Source organism: Ammospiza nelsoni, chromosome 3 (genome assembly GCF_027579445.1).
Source record: "Ammospiza nelsoni isolate bAmmNel1 chromosome 3, bAmmNel1.pri, whole genome shotgun sequence".
Lineage (NCBI taxonomy): Eukaryota > Metazoa > Chordata > Aves > Passeriformes > Passerellidae > Ammospiza > Ammospiza nelsoni.
In genome coordinates this window covers 86,987,253-87,006,985 of record NC_080635.1, presented here as the reverse complement: position 1 = coordinate 87,006,985, position 19,733 = coordinate 86,987,253, and the positions used below count along the sequence as shown (strand labels likewise).

The window sequence follows — 19,733 nt, the reverse complement described above, 5'->3', positions numbered from 1 at the left end:
TCATTTTATTTCTGTGTGTGCATATTTATGGGTCCTCAGTGAGTAGAGAAGATCTGGGTTTATAGCAGAAACAAGGATGGTGCTTCGCTTGTTTGAAGTGCAGCTTCATTAGTAATTGATATTCTGTTTGTCAGCTGAAGGAGCTTGTGGAGGGACACTGCGTGGGACAAGTGGAACTATTTCAAGTCCACACTTCCCTTCTGAGTATGAAAATAATGCTGATTGCACCTGGACCATATTGGCTGAACCAGGAGACACTATTGCTTTGGTCTTTACTGACTTCCAGTTGGAGGAAGGATATGACTTCCTAGAGATCAGTGGAACAGAAGCACCATCGATATGGTAAGTCAGAGGTCTTTTAACGATCTCACTTCCTGTTTTTCTTTTCTTTGGTACCTAACTGAAAAGATATCAGAGGATATTTAAGATATTTTCTACCTGTCAGCAATGACTGGTTCTCGTGCTTCTTTTTTGGTCCCTTTCACCTTTTAGAACTGAAAAAATAGTTTCCTTCTGTTTCTTTCCACATCTTTGTCCTTCCTCCTATTTTCCTCCATCTACTAGAGTTATATTTGTATGGTATCTTATCAGTGAGCATTTAATTCTTGTTACATATTTGAACTTGGTATAAGAACACTTTCTTGAATGACATATTATGGTATTGTACTTCAGCAATGAAAGTAGTGAGCAAGTGAGCCTGAGTAAAACAAATACATAGACAGCTAATAGATAGCATCTTATTCTAAACAGGCTGTAATTCAGTCTCACTATGTGTTTGTGTGTATGCAAGCATTACTATCTTATGTTAGCTGATGTTAAAACCCTTTTCTTAGCAAAATTAGGGATTTGTAATTGTAATACTAAATCTATGTTCTCTGTACTAAGTAAAAGATGATCATTCTGCCTGTGGGTATAATTTCTTTGCAGCCTACATATGCAGGTTTTTCATCCTTTTCTCTCTGAGAATGTCTTGTGCTTGACATATGCACTATTGCTATAAAATTTAGCCTAGAAAAATGTAGATATTCTCAGATGACTGATGATTATTATCATCAGAATGCCTTTCTACAGATAGGAAGCAATCCTACTATTATTTTGATGTCATAACTGGTTAGACAGTGCAATATATTGATAATTGTGAAGTTATAGCTAGCACCTGATCTTTTGAAAATCTATCAATAAAAATGTGTGGTAACTATACTTGGCAACTATGTGAAAACTTTGGTTTAAAGACACATGCAAATCTTTGCCACTGATTCCAAGATGATTTTTGCCTTTTGTTTTATATAATTTTTATTATGTAAAAATTTATATAATTTTTATTATATAACTTGTATGTATCCTCAGTATTCTTAGCATGCATACTTGTATTTCCTTAAGTCCAATAACTTAGCATAGACCTAGTATTTTGTTAGGCCAGGAGATCAAACACCCTAAAGGCCTTGTAGTAGGAGGCCAGAAAACCCCACGCTATCTTGGGAAACCAAGGTCCTCTCCAGAGCATATCCTGTAAACTAAATATTTGGCCTTCCAGAGGGGAATTCCTCAAATGGAAGAATATCATGACATTCATCCAAGCCTCCCATTGGGGAATCTTTGTTAGATATGCTAATTTGTGAAGTCTATAAATTGTATGTGCAGTCTATTGTGTGTGTGCATCATCACAGCGCATTTCCCCTTGGCAAAATGGTGCACCATAATGATCCTTATTAAAATACCAGGGCAAAACCCCCTTATCCCTTAGCCCTGTCTGGCACTCAATTTTTTAAGACCATCATCACAGGATGACTCTCCAACATTTCAATGTAAGCAAAAGTGTAATGGCAGTCAGTGAAGCAGCTTAGTATCAAATTAAGTGCTCATATCAGAAGTACAATGTGTGAATACCCCCTTGCCTCTCATGCACAGACATGCACAACAGTCATCAATGCAAAGTTTTCTTCCTAGGGATTCTGAGGATCAGAAACTGAAATCTCGAAGGGGAAGAACTAATGCAAGTTTGCTACAAAACATAAAAGTATGTCCATTTGATTTCAAGAGACTCCACTAGACATTTTACAACATACTTGTGCTTTTGATTTCTGGTAATAGATGAAGTAGAATATGAGCAGAAGGCATTGGAAACATTCTGTATTGATCTGATGCAATATTGGTCAGCTTTACTTTGGAACAGAGATATAATAAGATTTTTATTTCTCCTAGAATTTAATCTCAACATTTTTCTTGTTTTCTGTGGTGTTCTGGAAATCATTATTTAGCCCTGATCACTAAAACATGGATTTATTTTGTATTTCTAAGATCATAGAATCATAATTTAATTTGGGTTGGAAGGAAACTTAAAAGACCATCTAGTAATACCCCTCTACTGTGATCAAGGACTTCTTTAACTGGATCAGGTTGCTCAGTCCTGACCTTGAATGTTTCTGGGTGTAGACATCCAGCACCTCTCAGGGCAACCTTTTCCCGTTCTTCACTGTCAAAAAATTTCTTCTTTATATGCAATCTAAATCTACCCTCTTTAAAATCATTACTCCTTGTCCTGTCAAATCAGGTTGTGCTAAAAGAAATCTGTTCTTCTCTTTCTTATAAACCTCTTTTAAGTACTGAAAGGCTGAAATGAGATCTCCACAGAGCCTTCTCTTTCCATCTGAACAGCCACAACCCTCTTCTTATATAAGCGTTCAAGCTTTCATTCATTTTTGTAGCCCTCATTTTTACTTGGTTGAACAGGTCCATGTCTTCCCTGTGCTGAGACGCAGAGCTGGGTGCAGCACTCAGGTGGGGTCTCACCAGAGCAGAGGGCAGAATCCCCTCCTTTGCCCTGCTGGCTGTGGTGTTTTTGATGCAGCCCAGGACACATTTGGCTTTTAGGGCCATACATGGGAGCTCATGTCCAGCCTCTCATCCACCAGCACTCCCAAGTCCTTCTTGGCAGGGCTGCTCTCAGTCTGGATTAACACAAGGGGTTGCTCAGACCCAGGTACAGCACCTTACACTTGGCACTTTCAACCCTCATGAGTTTTCCAGGGATCCATTCTCCTTTTCAAGCTTGTCCTGGTACCTCTGGATGGCATCGTATTCCTCAGGTGTGTCAATGACACCACATATTTTGGTGTCATCAGCAAATTTGCTGAGGGTGCTCTTCATCCAAGTCTCCATGGCACGAAGACACCATGAACAGTAGTGGTACCAGTGGTTCCAGTGCAGGATTAGTACGGGATCACTGATGAAAGCCTGGAGAAGCTATGGGCAGTTTCATAAGAAATGTTTAAAGGATTATTGGAAAACTTGGAATGGAGCTACACATTCAGCTATATTTAAGCCAGAACAGTTACCATAGTGACATTAGAGCCATGCTAAATGTAGTGCATTCTGTAATATGCTAAAATCAGCTGTGTGTTTAAATGGGAAGTTGTTTCATACTTAAAACTAATGGTCTAGGGGTGTTATCATCTAAAAATGTGACTTTTTTTAAATTGCTCCCTTTTATTGTATCTGGCATCATGTAAACAGCTTTACACATTAATTCTGTATTAGGAGTCACATATTCCATTAGCACGGTCTGGTAATTAGGATTGTTTTTTTCCCTTAAAGGAATAATTGCTGTAGAATAAGTGAAAAAAGGCACATATATGAGCACTGTAAAAGTGAGAAAGAGAGCAAGAAATAAGAAAGTAATATCAGACTGATTATTCTTTAGTGTTTTTAGTGTATGATGCAATATATCTGGATTACCCTCTCCAAACATATCAGCAAAGTTAGAAGCAGTTCCAGCATGATTGCAGTAAAAAAAAATATGGGCATTTTTTTTTTAAGTAAAGCAATAGAAATGCAAGGACAAGTGGAATCTAAATGCTAAAGGACAGTAATCTGATGTATCTATAAATTATTTATATAAGATAGGTTATAGTAATTATATTGATTCTACATCTTTCTCCTATATAATACTAATATTTTAATTTAGGTATTATGCCACACATGTTTTTAAACCTTCTATAAGAAGTTCAGTAAATTTCTGGTTTACATAGCTGATCATTGGCTTCTTTTCCAGTGCATTAATAAGGAAGAAGAGATTTGTTTAGCTTTTCTTATTTTTAAAATCACTTATATGATACATCCTAATGGAATTAGTTTATAAAAGAGTTAGAAGATATTATTTCTTTTATGTACATTATACAGTTAGAACGTCTAAAGCTATTCAAGGTTCATTTGTTTGGGGATTTTTGGTTTGTTTTGAGTGTGTTTTGTTGTTTTTTTCAATTAGAAAGCAGTTATACAGCTCTGGATCTTGAATGAATATAGGTGACCACATTTTTAATTCTGCTTTGAATCAATAGAAGTGTCAACAGGCTTTAAAAGAGGAACATGAATGCAAAAAGAATGTGAAGGACATAGAAAACCCTTTTTAATCTGTAAAAAAAGTAGAAAGGCTACCAGTTAGACTATAGGTGAAAGAAATCTTTTTAGATTTTAATAATTTTCTTAGTTTGCTATTACATAATGAGTTTTAGGCGTAAATTAAGTTTCGTGTGACTTGATAATCTATTGCTTGCAATGGCACAAACAGTAGTTTTGAGGGCATAACAGAAAGACTGCCTCTGCTATGTGTGGAGCCCATCTCCAAGTCCACCAAATTGTTGATTTTTTCAGTATGAAGGGCTTCTGTGTTGATGATTATTAGAATATATAAAAAAAAAAAAAAGCTGAACAATGAATATAACTTTTAAAATACTTCCAAACATAAACTTCCTTTATACATCTGCGTCAGTTATATGGTACTTAAAATTGAATCTAAGGTAGATCTACAGAAAGTATTAAGTATCTCAAGTATCTTAGAAATCTGGACTTTAGCTGAACAAAGTTTTGAAAAAGAAATCTATTACTTAGGGAAAGCATCCTATTGAAAATATCTTAATCTTTCCCAAGACTCCCCATTGAGATGGAAGACTGGGGTTTTTTATTATCATGTGTAGGTTAGGTAAAGCTGGACAATTCACATGGGCATAGGTAGGTCCAGCTCAGGCTTTTTCATGTAAGTGTGGTTTGGCCAGGATTTTTTAAAAATCATCAAATTATCTTAGACTGTTATACTGTGCATGAAAGGTGATTATGACACTAAGAATAATTCTGCTCTTATTTTTTTTTTTAATGAGGAATTCTAATTTTGAACAAATTTTGTTCATTTCTTTTTTCTCTTTGACCTTATAATACTGATTTTTTTTCTTACTGTGCTTCAATTTAAACCCAAAATTATTATCCTTCATATTTTTGTCAGTATTTGCCAATGTAGGAGAATGAACTACACTTCATACTTTTTAGTCAAAATTAATTTCCTAATGCTATTTAAAATTACCTTTAAGGTTATTCTGACTTCCTTATAAATCATTTCAACATCATAGTGAAAGGCCATAAAACTTTATGTGGATATGAGAGTGATTTGGAAGCAGCACTAATGAATTGCTATAATCTTGGCATACAATTTGACATAAGTACCTGGAGTCATCTGAAACTCACTTCTTGTTTCTGTGTTAATGAATAACTCCTGTAACAACTAGATACTATTTTGTGTTTCTTAGTAAATACACCAGTCCAAACACTCAGATATATTTCAAAATAGTAGGATTTCAATTTGCATGCTTTCTGTCCTGTTTATAGATCTGTTGTTATCTTAATTACCACCCTCCGTGTGAGAGGCCTATAGCAAAGTGATGCGTGAGGTAATGGAGTGGTCTAGATCACCTTTTTGATAGACACCTATGGCAGTAGATCCAGACATCTGAGCTGAGTGTTTAGCTCAGAATTACATAATTAGACAGCTGAAGAGCACCATCTATTGGTTTGCTGTTAAAAGATGCATCACTTGTGGATCGCCTTCAATAAAAAAGTACCACATCAGAAAAAGGCTTGGGACCTGTGCCAATATAAGACACTGTTTTTTGTTTCCTTCTCCATCAGGTGAGAAAAGATATGCCATGGCCATGCAACAAAGGGAAGACAGTGAGAGTCCAGCTTTTTCATTTGAGGAAACTATTCAATTTTTATTAATTTATTTATCATTGCTTACATTTTAGCTTCTTTAGAGACATCATGACCATCATTTCTTTTCTTTTTGTGTCACCAGGAAACTCTGCAAAGTTATATGCTTGTCTTGGAGTTACTGGTAAGGGGTTCTCTTGCTACCTGCTAGTTTTTGGGAGCTCTTATTTTTCTCTTGCTTTTAACTGGCTTTCCCCTATTAGCTGTTTTGGTTAGGAAACCAATAGGTTTAAGCTTCTCTACTGAATAACTTGTCTGTCTGACCTGCCATGAACCTTTTTTTTTTTTTTTTTCAGGAAAACAAGTGATGTATAGTTACCTTCTAATTCTTTCAATTGACTTTCATGTTGCAAAGTTTTCAGTTACCATGTAAAATTACATCATCTATGACATGTTAAAATTAGCAATAAAGTTATCTAGCACTTGAAACCAACCTACTAAATATATGTAGCAACACAAAAATATTTAAAACTGATTTACCACACAGCACTATTCAGTACCAAACCCCCAAGATACATTGGAGGGACAAAGAAATTTTAAGGTGAGTGGCTAATGTAGATTATGTGCCTGTATGAAGAGTTTTTTAAGACTGAAAAAATATAGTGATTCTGACAGAACATTCCAGACCTTGCAATTCATAATATGTTTATTTAGCTGAGTAGAATGAAATTTCTGTTAATGAAATACATTATACTAAGAGATTTCTTCCATACATGATTCGTTCAAAGTATTACTCCAGAAGGTAACATCAGAAGAGATTTGCATATTGAAAACTGAATTAATGACAGAAAAATGCCCAAAATAAATAATATGGCAAACACCTTGTCCCTTTAAAAGGCTCAGTGAAATGCATCTTTTCCTCATCTCCTGAGTCCTGTCAGTTGCTGCCTTTGTTGACAAGTTGATGCTTGTCTCTCTGGTTTTCTCCAAGTTGTTTTTTTGTCGGTAATACCTGTGCTCCCACTGCTCCCTTTGCTACCACAAATGAGCCCTTTTTCAGCATTCTCCCTCAGCATTTCCTGCTGAGTTAAATGGTTCAAGCTTAAAATCTGTTAAAAGCTATCCCAAAAGAGAATGGACAAATCATAGTTGATCCTGGTTTCTGGTCGAGAAAGGGTTGAAAAGCATATACCCCAAGATGTTTTTTTTTTAAAGTCAACCATGTGCTTTAGTCATAATCAAAACAGTGTATCAAAAGTTTGCAAACACAGTGCTGAACTTGAGTTCCTGTGGAGTTTTGTGATCTTGGAGAGAATGTCTCACTGGTCTCAGAGCTGTTAAGCACAGTCTCAGAAAGGAGTATCCCCACTCACATATTAGGGAATTTATACAGAAAATTGGCAGAGTGTTTTGCATGGGACATCAGCTATGTATACTAAACATGTCATACAGGCAATTGGTGTAATCTAGTTCTAAAAGTATTGCTCTCCTGAGTCTTTTAAATTCCCTGAGTGGGAAATAGCAAGTTTTAATTGTGTCTATTGCCAGTTCTTTGGGTTTTTTTAAAGCAGTTGCCAAACCTAAACATGTCCAGATAAACAGCTTCTTCACTCCTACTGTTTTCCTATAATAAGGATTAAAAAGCTGATATCATCGGTGATATATCTTGTACTTGGCTGTATTTATCAAAATCATCATGTTCCAAAATGAATTTTCTTCAGGCATTCAAATGCCTACTTGAAAAAATGAATTATCCACAGTTGTAAGTAAATTGTTAGCAGGCTTGGGGAAATACAGTGAACACTGCTCAGTATCTTTGGAGTCTATGGAAATTCAAAAAAAAAATAGCATGGATTAGACAGGTAGTGAACAGTTCACCCTCCCTAAAATTTATGTAGGAGAGAAGATGAAACCTGACTATGGTTAAGAAAGCAAAGATGCAGGGAAATTGGTATCTTAAGACAGGGTTACATTTATTTCCACCATCCTGGGCATTGTCTTGCTGTTGCTTTCAGCATTCCTAGTGGCATTTTTTTAAAAATGTTTTGATACAGAGGAACATGTATGGTTGCTGTGCAGTTTTTTTGTTATTTAAGTATATATTAAATAATGTAGTATATAAGTAAGTATAAGTAAGTATATAAGGAGATGAGCTCTGCTATTTGCAGTGATGAACCCGCAGTTTTTAATTGTAGAAATGGCCTTAGTGAAGAGAAGAAAAAAGAGTGCAAGTAGTGGTTTAAAAAATAAGCTGAAATGTAGCATCCAAATTTGTATGTGATCTCTGAGTTGCTGGCATTGCACTGGAAGAAATGAAGTATTGGAAGGAATAAGGACCACAGTTTTCCTTCCTATTATATAATGTGTATATATACTTATATATATCTATTATACATGTATATTATCTTGAGATTAATCTGATTAAAGAAGAAATAAGATTGTTTAGAGTCCTGCTGCAAAGACAAATCCCAATAAATATGTTTAGTTTATGATAATGTCTCTCGTAGAAATCTTGCAAAAGTTCTTGGGCTTGTATTTAAAGAAAACATATCTGAAATGCATCACTTATCTCTTGTAATATTTTTCATGCTAAATATATATATAAAATACATATTAGTATCTGTATGTATAAAAGTATGTTGAAGGTTTTGCAAGGATTTTGACCTTAAAAGAAATAGGAGGGTAAATAAACTCCATGCTAATAGTAGTGACTGAACTCATAATCTCTTGCCTGTGTTAGCTGTAAGGACACAGAGACCACTTAGCTGTTAACACCAGCATGTGAGTCCTGTATGAAGTGAGAAGTACAGAGGCACTAAATTGACACTTAATTCACAGAACACTATTGCTTTCTTTGCACCTATTAATTTACAGCCTACTGTGCTGAAGAAGCATAAAGGCTTCATTCATAGCACATCACAAACTGACAGGAACATAACAGTGAGAGAACTCTCTTAAGGAAGCACTGTGACCCATAGTATAATTTTCTACTACATTTAAAAGAACATAAAAAAAGAGTTAGATCTTTTAAATTAAGTATGTGAGCATGGTTTAAATACATTAAAGGAGAGCTCAGATTGCTTAAAATACTACTTTACTGTCTTTCTAAATAGATTTTATAACCCTGGGGATTCAGCACGCTCCTAAAATATCCTTCTGCTTTGTGTGTTGCATTATTCTAGAGTATCTATACCATTAGCTAAATTTACTCACAAAATTCTTGACATTGGATTCAGGAAAATATTTTTCAATGATGAAACAGTTCGTATCGGTGTAGTCAGATTAGAAACTTAGAGATATTTATGAGTTGCTAAATTTCTTGGTTTTACACAGTATCTATCTAATGCAGTCAACTCGAAGACTAAAACAAAACATACAAATATTTTAACTTCTGGAATGCTACATTCAGTTCTTCCCCTCCCTCCCCCTTTGCTGGGAATTCTAGGTTTGCATGCAATAATCACAGTAGTTCTGAAAAAACTACACCTATTCACTGATTAAAAACCCCAACAAAACAAAACAAAACAAAACAAAACAAAACAAAACAAAACAAAACAAAACAAAACAAAACTCAAAACAAACCAACAATCCTGCACCAAAAAAAAAAAAAAATTCCACAACCGAACAAACACATAAACAAAAATCCAAACCAACTGGAATTTGAACTGGACCTTTCTAATTTATGGGGTTTTTTGAGGTCTGTGTTACTGCATGAGAAGGAAAAAGTTTAATGGAGAAAATCTTGCTGTTAATATCTGTCTGCATATAAATATGAAATCTCAAACTTGTAGAAGTAATACAGTTCAGTTCATCTGGTCAAATCAAAATTAACAAAGATCAGTATTGGGACCACCAGATCAGTCTAGGAAACAAAAAGATAGTTATTCCCTGGACCTCAGACCAAATTCTAGTTTTGACACTGGTACCTAGTTTAGCAATAGTACCAGAAAGGAAATCAATCATGGTGTAAATTTACCTGACATGGGCAGTGGCATCTTTTCCCATTAGGATCAGTGAGGATGAAGGATGGCAATTTACCAAACAGCTCTTTTAAAGCACTGTCATTTTCTATCTGATATTTCAAACAAATTGGAATTTTAATAATAACTATTGCCATTTTCTAAAAGATATAGAGGGTTTTAATACATTCTGGGTTTTTTGACATATGCTTTCAAACATCCAAGTATATGAAAAATTATTCAGTAGGTATTAGCATAGTTGAATGTGTTCTTACTTTCCAGCATATCAAATTATCTCAGCAATAGTTCATCACATTTTAAGAGAGGAGTAGATTTTTACGATGTAAAAATCAAGTGTGAATATAGGTTTGTTTTATTTTTTCCTGGATGTACCATGTTGCTAAAACATGTTACATGACAACAAAACCATTTGTTAGTAGTTTGGGTTGTTTTCTTTCCAGCAATATATACCAAAGGAGACATACTTCTCCAAAAAAATCTCCTCCTGAATTTCCACTGCAAGTTTGTTAGGCCAACTACCCATTAGTTTGTTGCATGTTTTCTCTGCTGAGATCAGTGCTGTGACCTCCAGCAGCTCAGAGTAAAGCTGCCAATGAACTGTTCTTAGAGTTAATAAATACCTTGGCCCCTGGTACCTCTGTTCAGTTAGCACACAGAATACATTGATTGTTTCTTTGACTCTAAAAGAATGTTAAATTGAATTTAAATAACATGTTTATTGACGGCTACTCTTTTTAAATGCCTACACAGTAGGCTAGTGATTGGATTTAAAGGATTTTCTGCAGAGGTCTGCACTTAAAACATACTGTGCTGTTATGTTATCTCTGATGTTTTAAAAAGTAGTTACAGCACAGAAAGTTTCAATATGATGTGTAGCGGTGAATGAGATATTGTTTCTGTTTATCAAATCTCCCAGACCAGCAGGGGAGAAGACAATCAGTGAGGAAGGCAATTTGATGTGAATAAAAAGAAAACAGAAGGATTTTGCTAGTTTAGCCAAGCTTGAGGCAGCACCACAATGAAGAGTGATAATTTCAGATCTAAACCATCTAAACAAAAATGGAAGTACTAATGGTTCCTTTTTAAACAGTGGATGGTGATGGGCATATTAGCTGAAAAACTATTCCATGTCCTGATAAGATTGGCAAATTATTTCATCCCACTTTTATGGAGAAAGAAGAGACAGATAAAAAAATGCAAGTTTTCCTCCCCAGAGCTCATAATAGAAAAAATTCTTTTTTTTTTTTTTTGAATGATGTGACCCTGATATTAAAATACTTTGATTAGAAACAATACAGTAAAATATTATGTGAAGACTGAGTAACACAGGATTATTTAATTTTAAATTAAAATCTCATTTAGAGATACATGATTGTCTCCATTTGGATGAGACTGATCATATGGTTTTATTTTGTATTCAGAGCTTTTATAAAAAGCTAAACTGTGAATTTACTTGCATCATCACAATAATCAAAAGCTGTCTTTTTTAGCTGACTGAAGTGAGAGCAGTGTAGCTTAAAATACATGCAAGAACAGAAGTAGGATATATTCCAGCAGAGCATATATGCAGATTTATTGAACTGTCATTTGTCATCTTTCTGTGTTCATAAAAGTATCATTAATATTGAAAAGTTAAGCACTCAAGACTAAAGAATGTCATCTTGAGTTTGAGTCACTTGTACACAAACATTGACATAACTTTAATTATACCATCAAATGCTCCTATTTCTAACTGTGGGACTGAATTACTGTTGTGCATTTAAAGCTACTCAGGTCAGTAGAACTGCTGCTACATATGTTGAGATGAGTTGTGTGTATTATATGGGAAAATAAAGGAATGTATCATTATTAAAACAACTTGAGTTTCTCTTTAAAATCCAGGTCTTATGCATGCTTTATTCATAGAGCTGCTATGCCATGATAATGATTATCTTCAGACAAGATTTGTACAAGGCTCTGCCAATACCTTCTGTGGTCCCATTTCTCATATACTCGGGTTCAACTCTTTCAGCTTGTCTGTCAGCTGCAACTACTTTGGTGGAGCCATGATGATTATTTAAAGAAGGTCTTATAAAATTATACCAGAAACAAAAAGGAGGGAAAATAACTTTATTTGCAGGTCATGTGCAACCCATTTCTGAAGTGAACAGACTGGCTCCCAAATAAGGGCTTTATAGATTCTAATATTCATATGGACTGAATTTCATTTCAAATCAATTATGAGTTTATATGATTTAGCTTAATGATAGACTTAAATATTGAAAACTGACGACAAGAATCAACTGATATAAAAATGCTTGTCCTCACAACCTCAGCAGGGATAGCAGGTGAAGAAGGTGCTCAAGTCCTTAATGTGAGCCCCTCTTACCTGGTTCTCAGTACAGTATTGCAATGAACAAGCTTTTTTTGGACTGTGTTAAAGAGGTGTATACAAACCAATATTAGAACAAAATTAGAACACTGGAGACAGACTGTTCACAGGTTTAAAAGAATGTTTGAAAAGGAAACATGTAATTAGAAAAGAATTTGAAGATTATTCAAAAGTGGATGTTTGTCTCATCTGAAAGCAGTTTCACAGGTAAAGGTTTAAAGCACCTAAATGCACCCATGCAGAGAAAACACCATATCATACCTAGCTAAACACACCATGGAGTTAAAGACTAAGACAAAGAGCCAGAATCTGTTTCCACATTTGAAAGAATCAATGGTTTTGTTGTTTTAGGAAATTTCAAAGTTGACTTTGAATTTTCCATCTCGTCATTTCTTAAACTGAGATTGGATGTGTGTCTTAAATCCATAGTGTCATGAGGTGTAAATTATTACATAAAGCCCAAGGATAAAGTAGGATTTTTAATTTTAATGTACACAACCTAGATCTAAAGAGTGACTATATAAGAAGACATTCTAGTAGCTCTTCTTCTCTCTTCAATGGTATGAAAAAAATTCCTTCAAAGTAGCAAATCTTATATTTAGTATTTTAGGTGTGAGATTCCAGAATTTGTCACTATTTATGAGGAGAGTTTCTAAAGATGAGTGCTTTAACTCTTCTGCAGAGGGCAGCTATCAAGAGAAATCTTGGTTTCTTAGAAACTGGTATACAGGTTTTCATAATAAATATTTAGAATTAGCACGCTGCCCCCTGGGTGGAAATATGGTAATAAAAAACAGGGTAGTGTGTTTGCTTCAGCTGCTGTGTTTGAAATCAATCCATTGCAGTCCCACTGGGCTAGATAAAGCTCTTAAAAATGTTAATTTTTCTGTGTACAGTAAGTAGCAGTAAATCCCTGCAAATCTACGTAGACTTGAGAGCTGAATTAATGAGTTTTATTTATATTTGGGATTTATCCACATTCTAAATGGTTCTACACTGGGAGAATCTCAAGTCATTTTCAAATTTTAGACACTGATGATTGGTTTAAAACAAAAGAGAATCTATTCTTTAAAAAAATAATACTTTCCAGAAGATTGAAAAGATTACATATTTGATATGAAAATATTAAAAAGAGTTTTCAGATCCTGTTTCCTCCAAACATGAATATTCTTTTAGAATCTTTTACTTCTCAGGAGTGATAACAGTTTCCTGTGTGTTCAAAGTATATAAAACAAGAGTATTTTTTCATTATCATAATCTGATAAATTCAGGCAACAGATATGAACTTCATAAATGTAGGAACAACAAGTGCCCATTCTAATAATAAACTATTACCTGTATAAATGAAACCATGAAAGTTCTTCACCTGAACAAGAACACATTATTTTCAGAAAAATACTACATAACCCAGATTTAGTGTTTTCCAGTTCTTCAGAGTTTTTTGTAACCTACTAATTTTCATTATTGTTAAAAGAAAGCCTTATTTCCAAGCTTCCACATGCAGCTAGCATCAGGTTCCAGACGCAAAATTCTGTCTTTGTCTACAAGACTGAAAAACTGTTACCAGACTCCAGTTCCCAGTAAGTCCTTGTAAATTGTAATCTCACAGCTTCTTCTTTGATAATATAAAGAAATCAATTTTTTGTTGTTGTTTTTTAGAAAATATAACATTTTTAATTATTCTTTGGTTTCTTTTCAAAACCTCTGCAAATATTCTTGGCTGCAAACTGACATTGTGAAATCAAAAAGAGCATTACAGTAGCAGACTTTTGTTGTTTCCCTGCCAACCTCAGTGTTAATCAGGTCATCTATTGGTCCCCATGTCAGTGTTTGGTTTTATTTGAGTTTCTTATGGTGTCATGGGGGATAGCTCAAGAATATTGCTTGAATTGTAAAATTGACCCAATTAATGTAACATAGAAAAGAAGCATAGATATGATAGGAGTTTGTGTTTTCTGTGAATTTTATTAAGTTACAACTGGCTAATCTTACTTCCAGCCAACCCAGAGAGCCACAACCATTCTTGTAATCAGACTTTGTCAGGAATTCTAGCAAAAACAATAGAAGAGCTGTGCCCAATCAATCATGTGAGAACTTGTCCCCTTCAAGATGGAGAATGGATGGTTTCAGTTAAGTGAAGTGAAGGAACTCTCTTCTTGCCTTGGGATGCATTTTTGTAGACCACCCTTTTTGATAGGTTCCATCATGAGAATCAAGAACAAATCTGTCTTTTTCCATTTCTGGGATGGCTTTTTACATTTTTGGTTTTGGACTCTCATTCCATTCACCTTAGCATTTACCAGTACAAAGCAAATCCAGCTGCCCTTTAGGATTTTTAAAGGTAGGATGAAGAAATGAGGGTAAATAAATTGAGAGCAGATCCTTCCAGAATATACTCAGAAAAGATCCTAATCAAGAACATGAATTTGTATCAAATAGAGAGGTAGAAATATCCACAACAGCATGGAGTTTCCTGATCTCAGTGCTGAAGAAAGACAGTCTATCCTCAATGAGCTTTTCATGAGACACTAGAGATCTAGTGGGAATTTGTCTAATTTTGTGGCTGAGTGGCTGTCAGAGGGTTAGAGGGCAGTTTTGGGGAATGCAGCCAAAGAACAGCACCATGCCACTCACTGCATGAAGTCTCAAATTTGTTTACAGAGCAAACATCAGGTTGGGTACATAATGGGAGGAGCTGTCAACTTCCTCAAAGGCAGAGAGGTCCTGCAGAGAGACCTGGCTCGGCTTCCCTCTGTTCCACCTCACGCTTGGTATTCTACACCTTGTATTTAATGACTGTGTATATTCCCCCTGAGTGTCATTTGGTTTAACATTTAACAGTTTTTTGCATTAAATCACTGGCATGAGCTGCCCATGACCTCAGCCCCTGACCAACTTCTAAACAACCAAACCTAACTGACCTTCTGCATGTGGCTTGAACAGAGACAGCAACGTTAACTTCTGCCACTTAGCTTGGAAGTGCAGGATAACACAGTCGTTCCTTGCTTATGACAGGGGCTTGACACACACTCCCTGTGTGTAGCAGGGAGTTGTGTCCTCATGAAGGGCAGGTGCTCACAGAGATAGTCATGTTCAAAGCATTTTGGTTTCATGCTGACATTCAGATCAATACTGCCAGGTGTGGCTCTCCTGCAAAGAGCACCTGTCCTTGACACTGAACAGACTGCAAGGTGACAGGAACTGCACTTTTGGCTTTTTGGGACTCAGTTTCAGAATGCTTAATCTGACAAAAAACACTCAGGAAAAATGTACAGTACTTCATTTTATACCCACAGCTGGGGAATCAATTTAAAAATTTTGATAACTGATTTTTGGTGCTTAACATGGTGAAAGCTGAGTTGGTTTGTATTTCATAGATATAGTCATTGTGGATTTACCTAGCCTATGTTGCAGAGAAGAACAAACCTTGAGAATATAGCATGACTAACATTCTTTTTTAGCAATAACAATTTCTGTATTTTCTTTTATTTAAAAAAATTGAAACTTCAATTTGATATAGCTTCATGTAAAAGATGAAGCCAATAGTTTTACCAGTTTGGAAGACAATGGTTTTGTGAAATTTGTAGGAGGTACTTAGCCTGATTTATTGGATAAGCTGCACAAGATCCAAAACCTTCAACAGGTGTGGAGAAAGTAAATCTTGAAAAATAGGGCATGAAACATTAATGAACAAATAACAATTTTTATTCTCAGCATGTTAGTGGAAATAGAGTACATCTGTACCACCCAGCAGCTGCATCATTTTGAAACTCTTGAAAGGGCTCGTGGAGGTGAGGAGAATACAAATCACAAATTGAACAGTAAATAAAAAGTAGGCAAACAAACAGAAATGCAGTCAGTAAGTATCTAAAGTAATGTAAATGCAAAAATTTTTAATGTGATACTGTGATTAAAGATTATTACAGAGATTATATGTTTTTTCAGAGTCAAAACAAAAAATATTTGTATTTTATCATAGAGGTATTTCCAGTAAAACCAGGGAGAAATTAAACTTTGCTCAAAGAAGTTGAAGATATTTTTGGAAATCAAATATACCATCTAAATTTATTTAATTTTAATACTCCCATGTATTATTACCCTAATTAACTAGTCACCTTTAAAAGAATTGCCACAATGAAGCTATGATGCTTGAAAACATCCCATTTCAACACTAATTTAGAATTAAATGTTCTCATTCACTGATATAAAATAGTATTTATTTTCTTAAAAGTATTTCCTTCGCAGCATTCTTTTAAATTATTTTTTACAAACAACAGAGATCCCCATTCAGTATCTAATAATCATATTTAATAATAAGTCTTAGCTCCACTACTACAAAACAGTGCTTGCTGTGCTTGTTTTATTTTAACTGTTGATGACTTTGAAGATCTCACCAACTCACTTGTTTGGGTGGGTTTTTTAAATTACATTTAGTTAGAATATGCTTCTGTGAGTACGTTCTGTTTATCAGCAAAACATGGAACTTCAGAAATTTTATATTCAAATCTTACATGTTTTATAAATGAATTATAGAAAATGTATTCTGTCATTTATAAAACTTCAATTGCAGTATTATTTCATTTAAATTATTCTTATAAAGTTGATATATTATTTACTTTATAACTTGAAACAAGTAACAAATGAACCCTGTTTTCTGACTAGTAAGTTTCAACCGTGAGTCAAAGGACTTAAATATGAAAGCATTATAAAAAGTTCAACTCCTATAAATCTCCAAGAGATCAGCATTCTTTTATTGTCTCTGTTTTCAGTTTTTGCATGTTGATACAATTTACAGGAAAGATATCCAACTGGCACAATCATTCCTTATTTTTCCTCTGTGTTACATCTTTGTGGGCAGCAGTATGACAGTAGCATATTGTGACAGTGGCACATCAGTTGAGTTCTGACCTCCACGCCTCTCTGCCTTCTTTTTTTTTTAGTTTTAAGTAGACAAATCTATAGCATATAATGGATCTGCCTTTTTAGATTCCTAGTGTGAATATGATAAAAATGAAATTAATTAAGCACTGAAACATGAATCTAATAATGAAACTTTATGTCTTCAGTAATTCTGATATTTTTAATGGTTTTGTTTCTCATTTAATAATGCAGAAAAAAATGTGTGTAGATCATGAGAGTACAACACTAGCATTGCCAGTTCCAAGTTTTATTGTTTTGTAACTCTGAATCAGTCATTTGAACTTCAGTTTAAGCAAGCCAAAGAGGAAGTCAGCAGCAGTAGTTAGTGCAGTTCATGTTGATGAGGTGAAGTTCACTGCAAATTGCAGTCTGTGTGCTTTCCACTGTCTAAAATACTGAGAAAAAAATCCTTTGACATTTAGATTTTAAGTGCAGGTATGCCTTGGTTTCATATCTTCCTAATGATATATTTATATAAAAAATGCAAAGCTTTGCACTACATCATAGAGAAAAACATAGAGGCAGCAAATATAGAGGCAGCCATTGCAAGACTCCTCATAGCTACATATTGCCAGCAAAGGAATGTCAAATACATGGAGATTATTAGTAGCTTTGTATGTTTCTAACTTGTTGGAATCACCAGTAGTTTTTGCTAATAAAATTTAACTTATAAGAAAACAGTGGCATTAAACATTTACCACATTTTAGTAATTTTCATTAGGAGAAAAATATTATAAATGTTATGTTGGGTTAAGTTATCAACAAAGTACACAGTCCCATATTTTGAAATACAAGATGTATTCAAACATAGAAAACAGAACCATTTTTAGAAGAAATTTTAAGCTACTTTTATCTTCTTGTCTCTGAATTCTTGAAATGAAAGCAGCTTGATATGTAATATTTTTTATGGCTTTAAAGTAAATACTAGTATAAGGAGATTGCATATATATTCTCATATATTAAATATTAGAAAATAAAAATAATAATGTCTAGTTCTACTTGTTTTCTAATTTATAGACTTTTTAATTATTATTTGAATATATAGAATTTTCAGTAGAACACATGCCTTTGAAAATGACAGAAAATGTCATAGATGAACAGCAAAGATGCTTGTCTGAAATTTTAGTATATCAAATTCCTCATCATTTTATCTGTCTTTATTGGTACCTTATTTTTTGGAGCTGTAGGATGACTTGATTTAATGGTTTTATCAAGCAGTAGTACTTACTCTCCACTACTTTTCAAACTGCTACTCTTATTTAAGTGTGATCTGTCAACAGACCAGGTAGCTAAAAGAATTCGAAATGCATGTATTTCTGCTCTGGGTTATGTTCAGATGTAATTACTGGCAGATTTTTACTGAACTACTGGGAAAAAAAAAAAAAAACCACCCAAATTTCATTTAAATTACAGTTTTAATTCCTTTTGAGCAATGATAAATTTTGGTAACTGGAAAATAATTTAGACAAACGAAGGCTTCATCTGGCCAAACAGGGCTTTACAATGTCATAAAAACCCACAGCCGTACTTCATCCTCTTCTTTTCAGGGACAACAGATTAGTGATTTCTGAGCTGTATTGATGGTCAGCTGCATACATCTAATTTGATGACTGTACATAAGCAGTTCAGTGTGGCTAAAGCTGACAATGGATAGGGCCCAGAGAACTCTCAAATATCCTACAGATGATTTCACAGAATCACAACATCACAGAATTAGCTAGTTTGGAAAAGACCTTTGAGATCATCAAGTCCAGCCTCTGACCTAACACCACCTCATCAACCTGACCATGGCACTGAGTGCCATATCCAGTCTTTTCTTAAACACCTCCAGGGACTGTGACTCTACCACCTCCCTGGGCGGCCATTTCAATGCCCAAGCATTCCTTCGGTGAAGATTTTTTTCCTAATGTCTAGCCTAAACCTTCCCTAGCACAGCTTAAGATGGAGTCCTCTTGTTGTGTCTCTGGCTGCCTGGGAGTAGAGACCGACCCCCACCTGGCTACAGCCTCATTTCAGGCAGCTGCAGCTCTTGCAGTTACATTCTACAACATGAAATGTGATCTGTGTGACTTTTCCAGCTTTTCCCCTCTGATGTCTCTAGTATTCAAAAGTGAATGAAAAAGAACTGAGCCCATGTAAGCTCTACAGTTTACATAGAGGTACACAAACAGAAATGTTTTCAAAATATGCAATAGAAGGAATACATCTGCATATCTGAAAGACTTATTATCTATTAAACTTAGACAGAAACCATATGTTGCTTGGAACACAAGAAATAAAAAGAGTATATGGGAGGGAATGAAGCACATGGCTATGGAATTCTGTGTAGGACCAAGCTTAGAATAAAAGAATTTCCTTACCACTTTGCATGAGACAGGGCTCTTGGCTGCTACCACTATCAGGTTTTGTTGCTTTGGTTTTTGGTTCTGTTTGGGTCCTATAGTTATGACAGAATCATGGTATCTAGATGTTCATCTAGTGTTGCT

General features: G+C 34.8%; 1 protein-coding gene across 1 annotated transcript in view; it reads left to right on the top strand.

Moving 5' to 3' along the window:
* CSMD1 (CUB and Sushi multiple domains 1) overlaps positions 1-19,733 on the top strand; it is a 1,067,119-nt gene that overhangs the window by 553,509 nt on the left and 493,877 nt on the right. Inside the window, exon 5 of the mRNA XM_059468452.1 lies at positions 135-342. Within this exon, the coding sequence (XP_059324435.1) occupies positions 135-342 (208 nt within the window). The remainder of the gene's footprint in view (positions 1-134; positions 343-19,733) is intronic.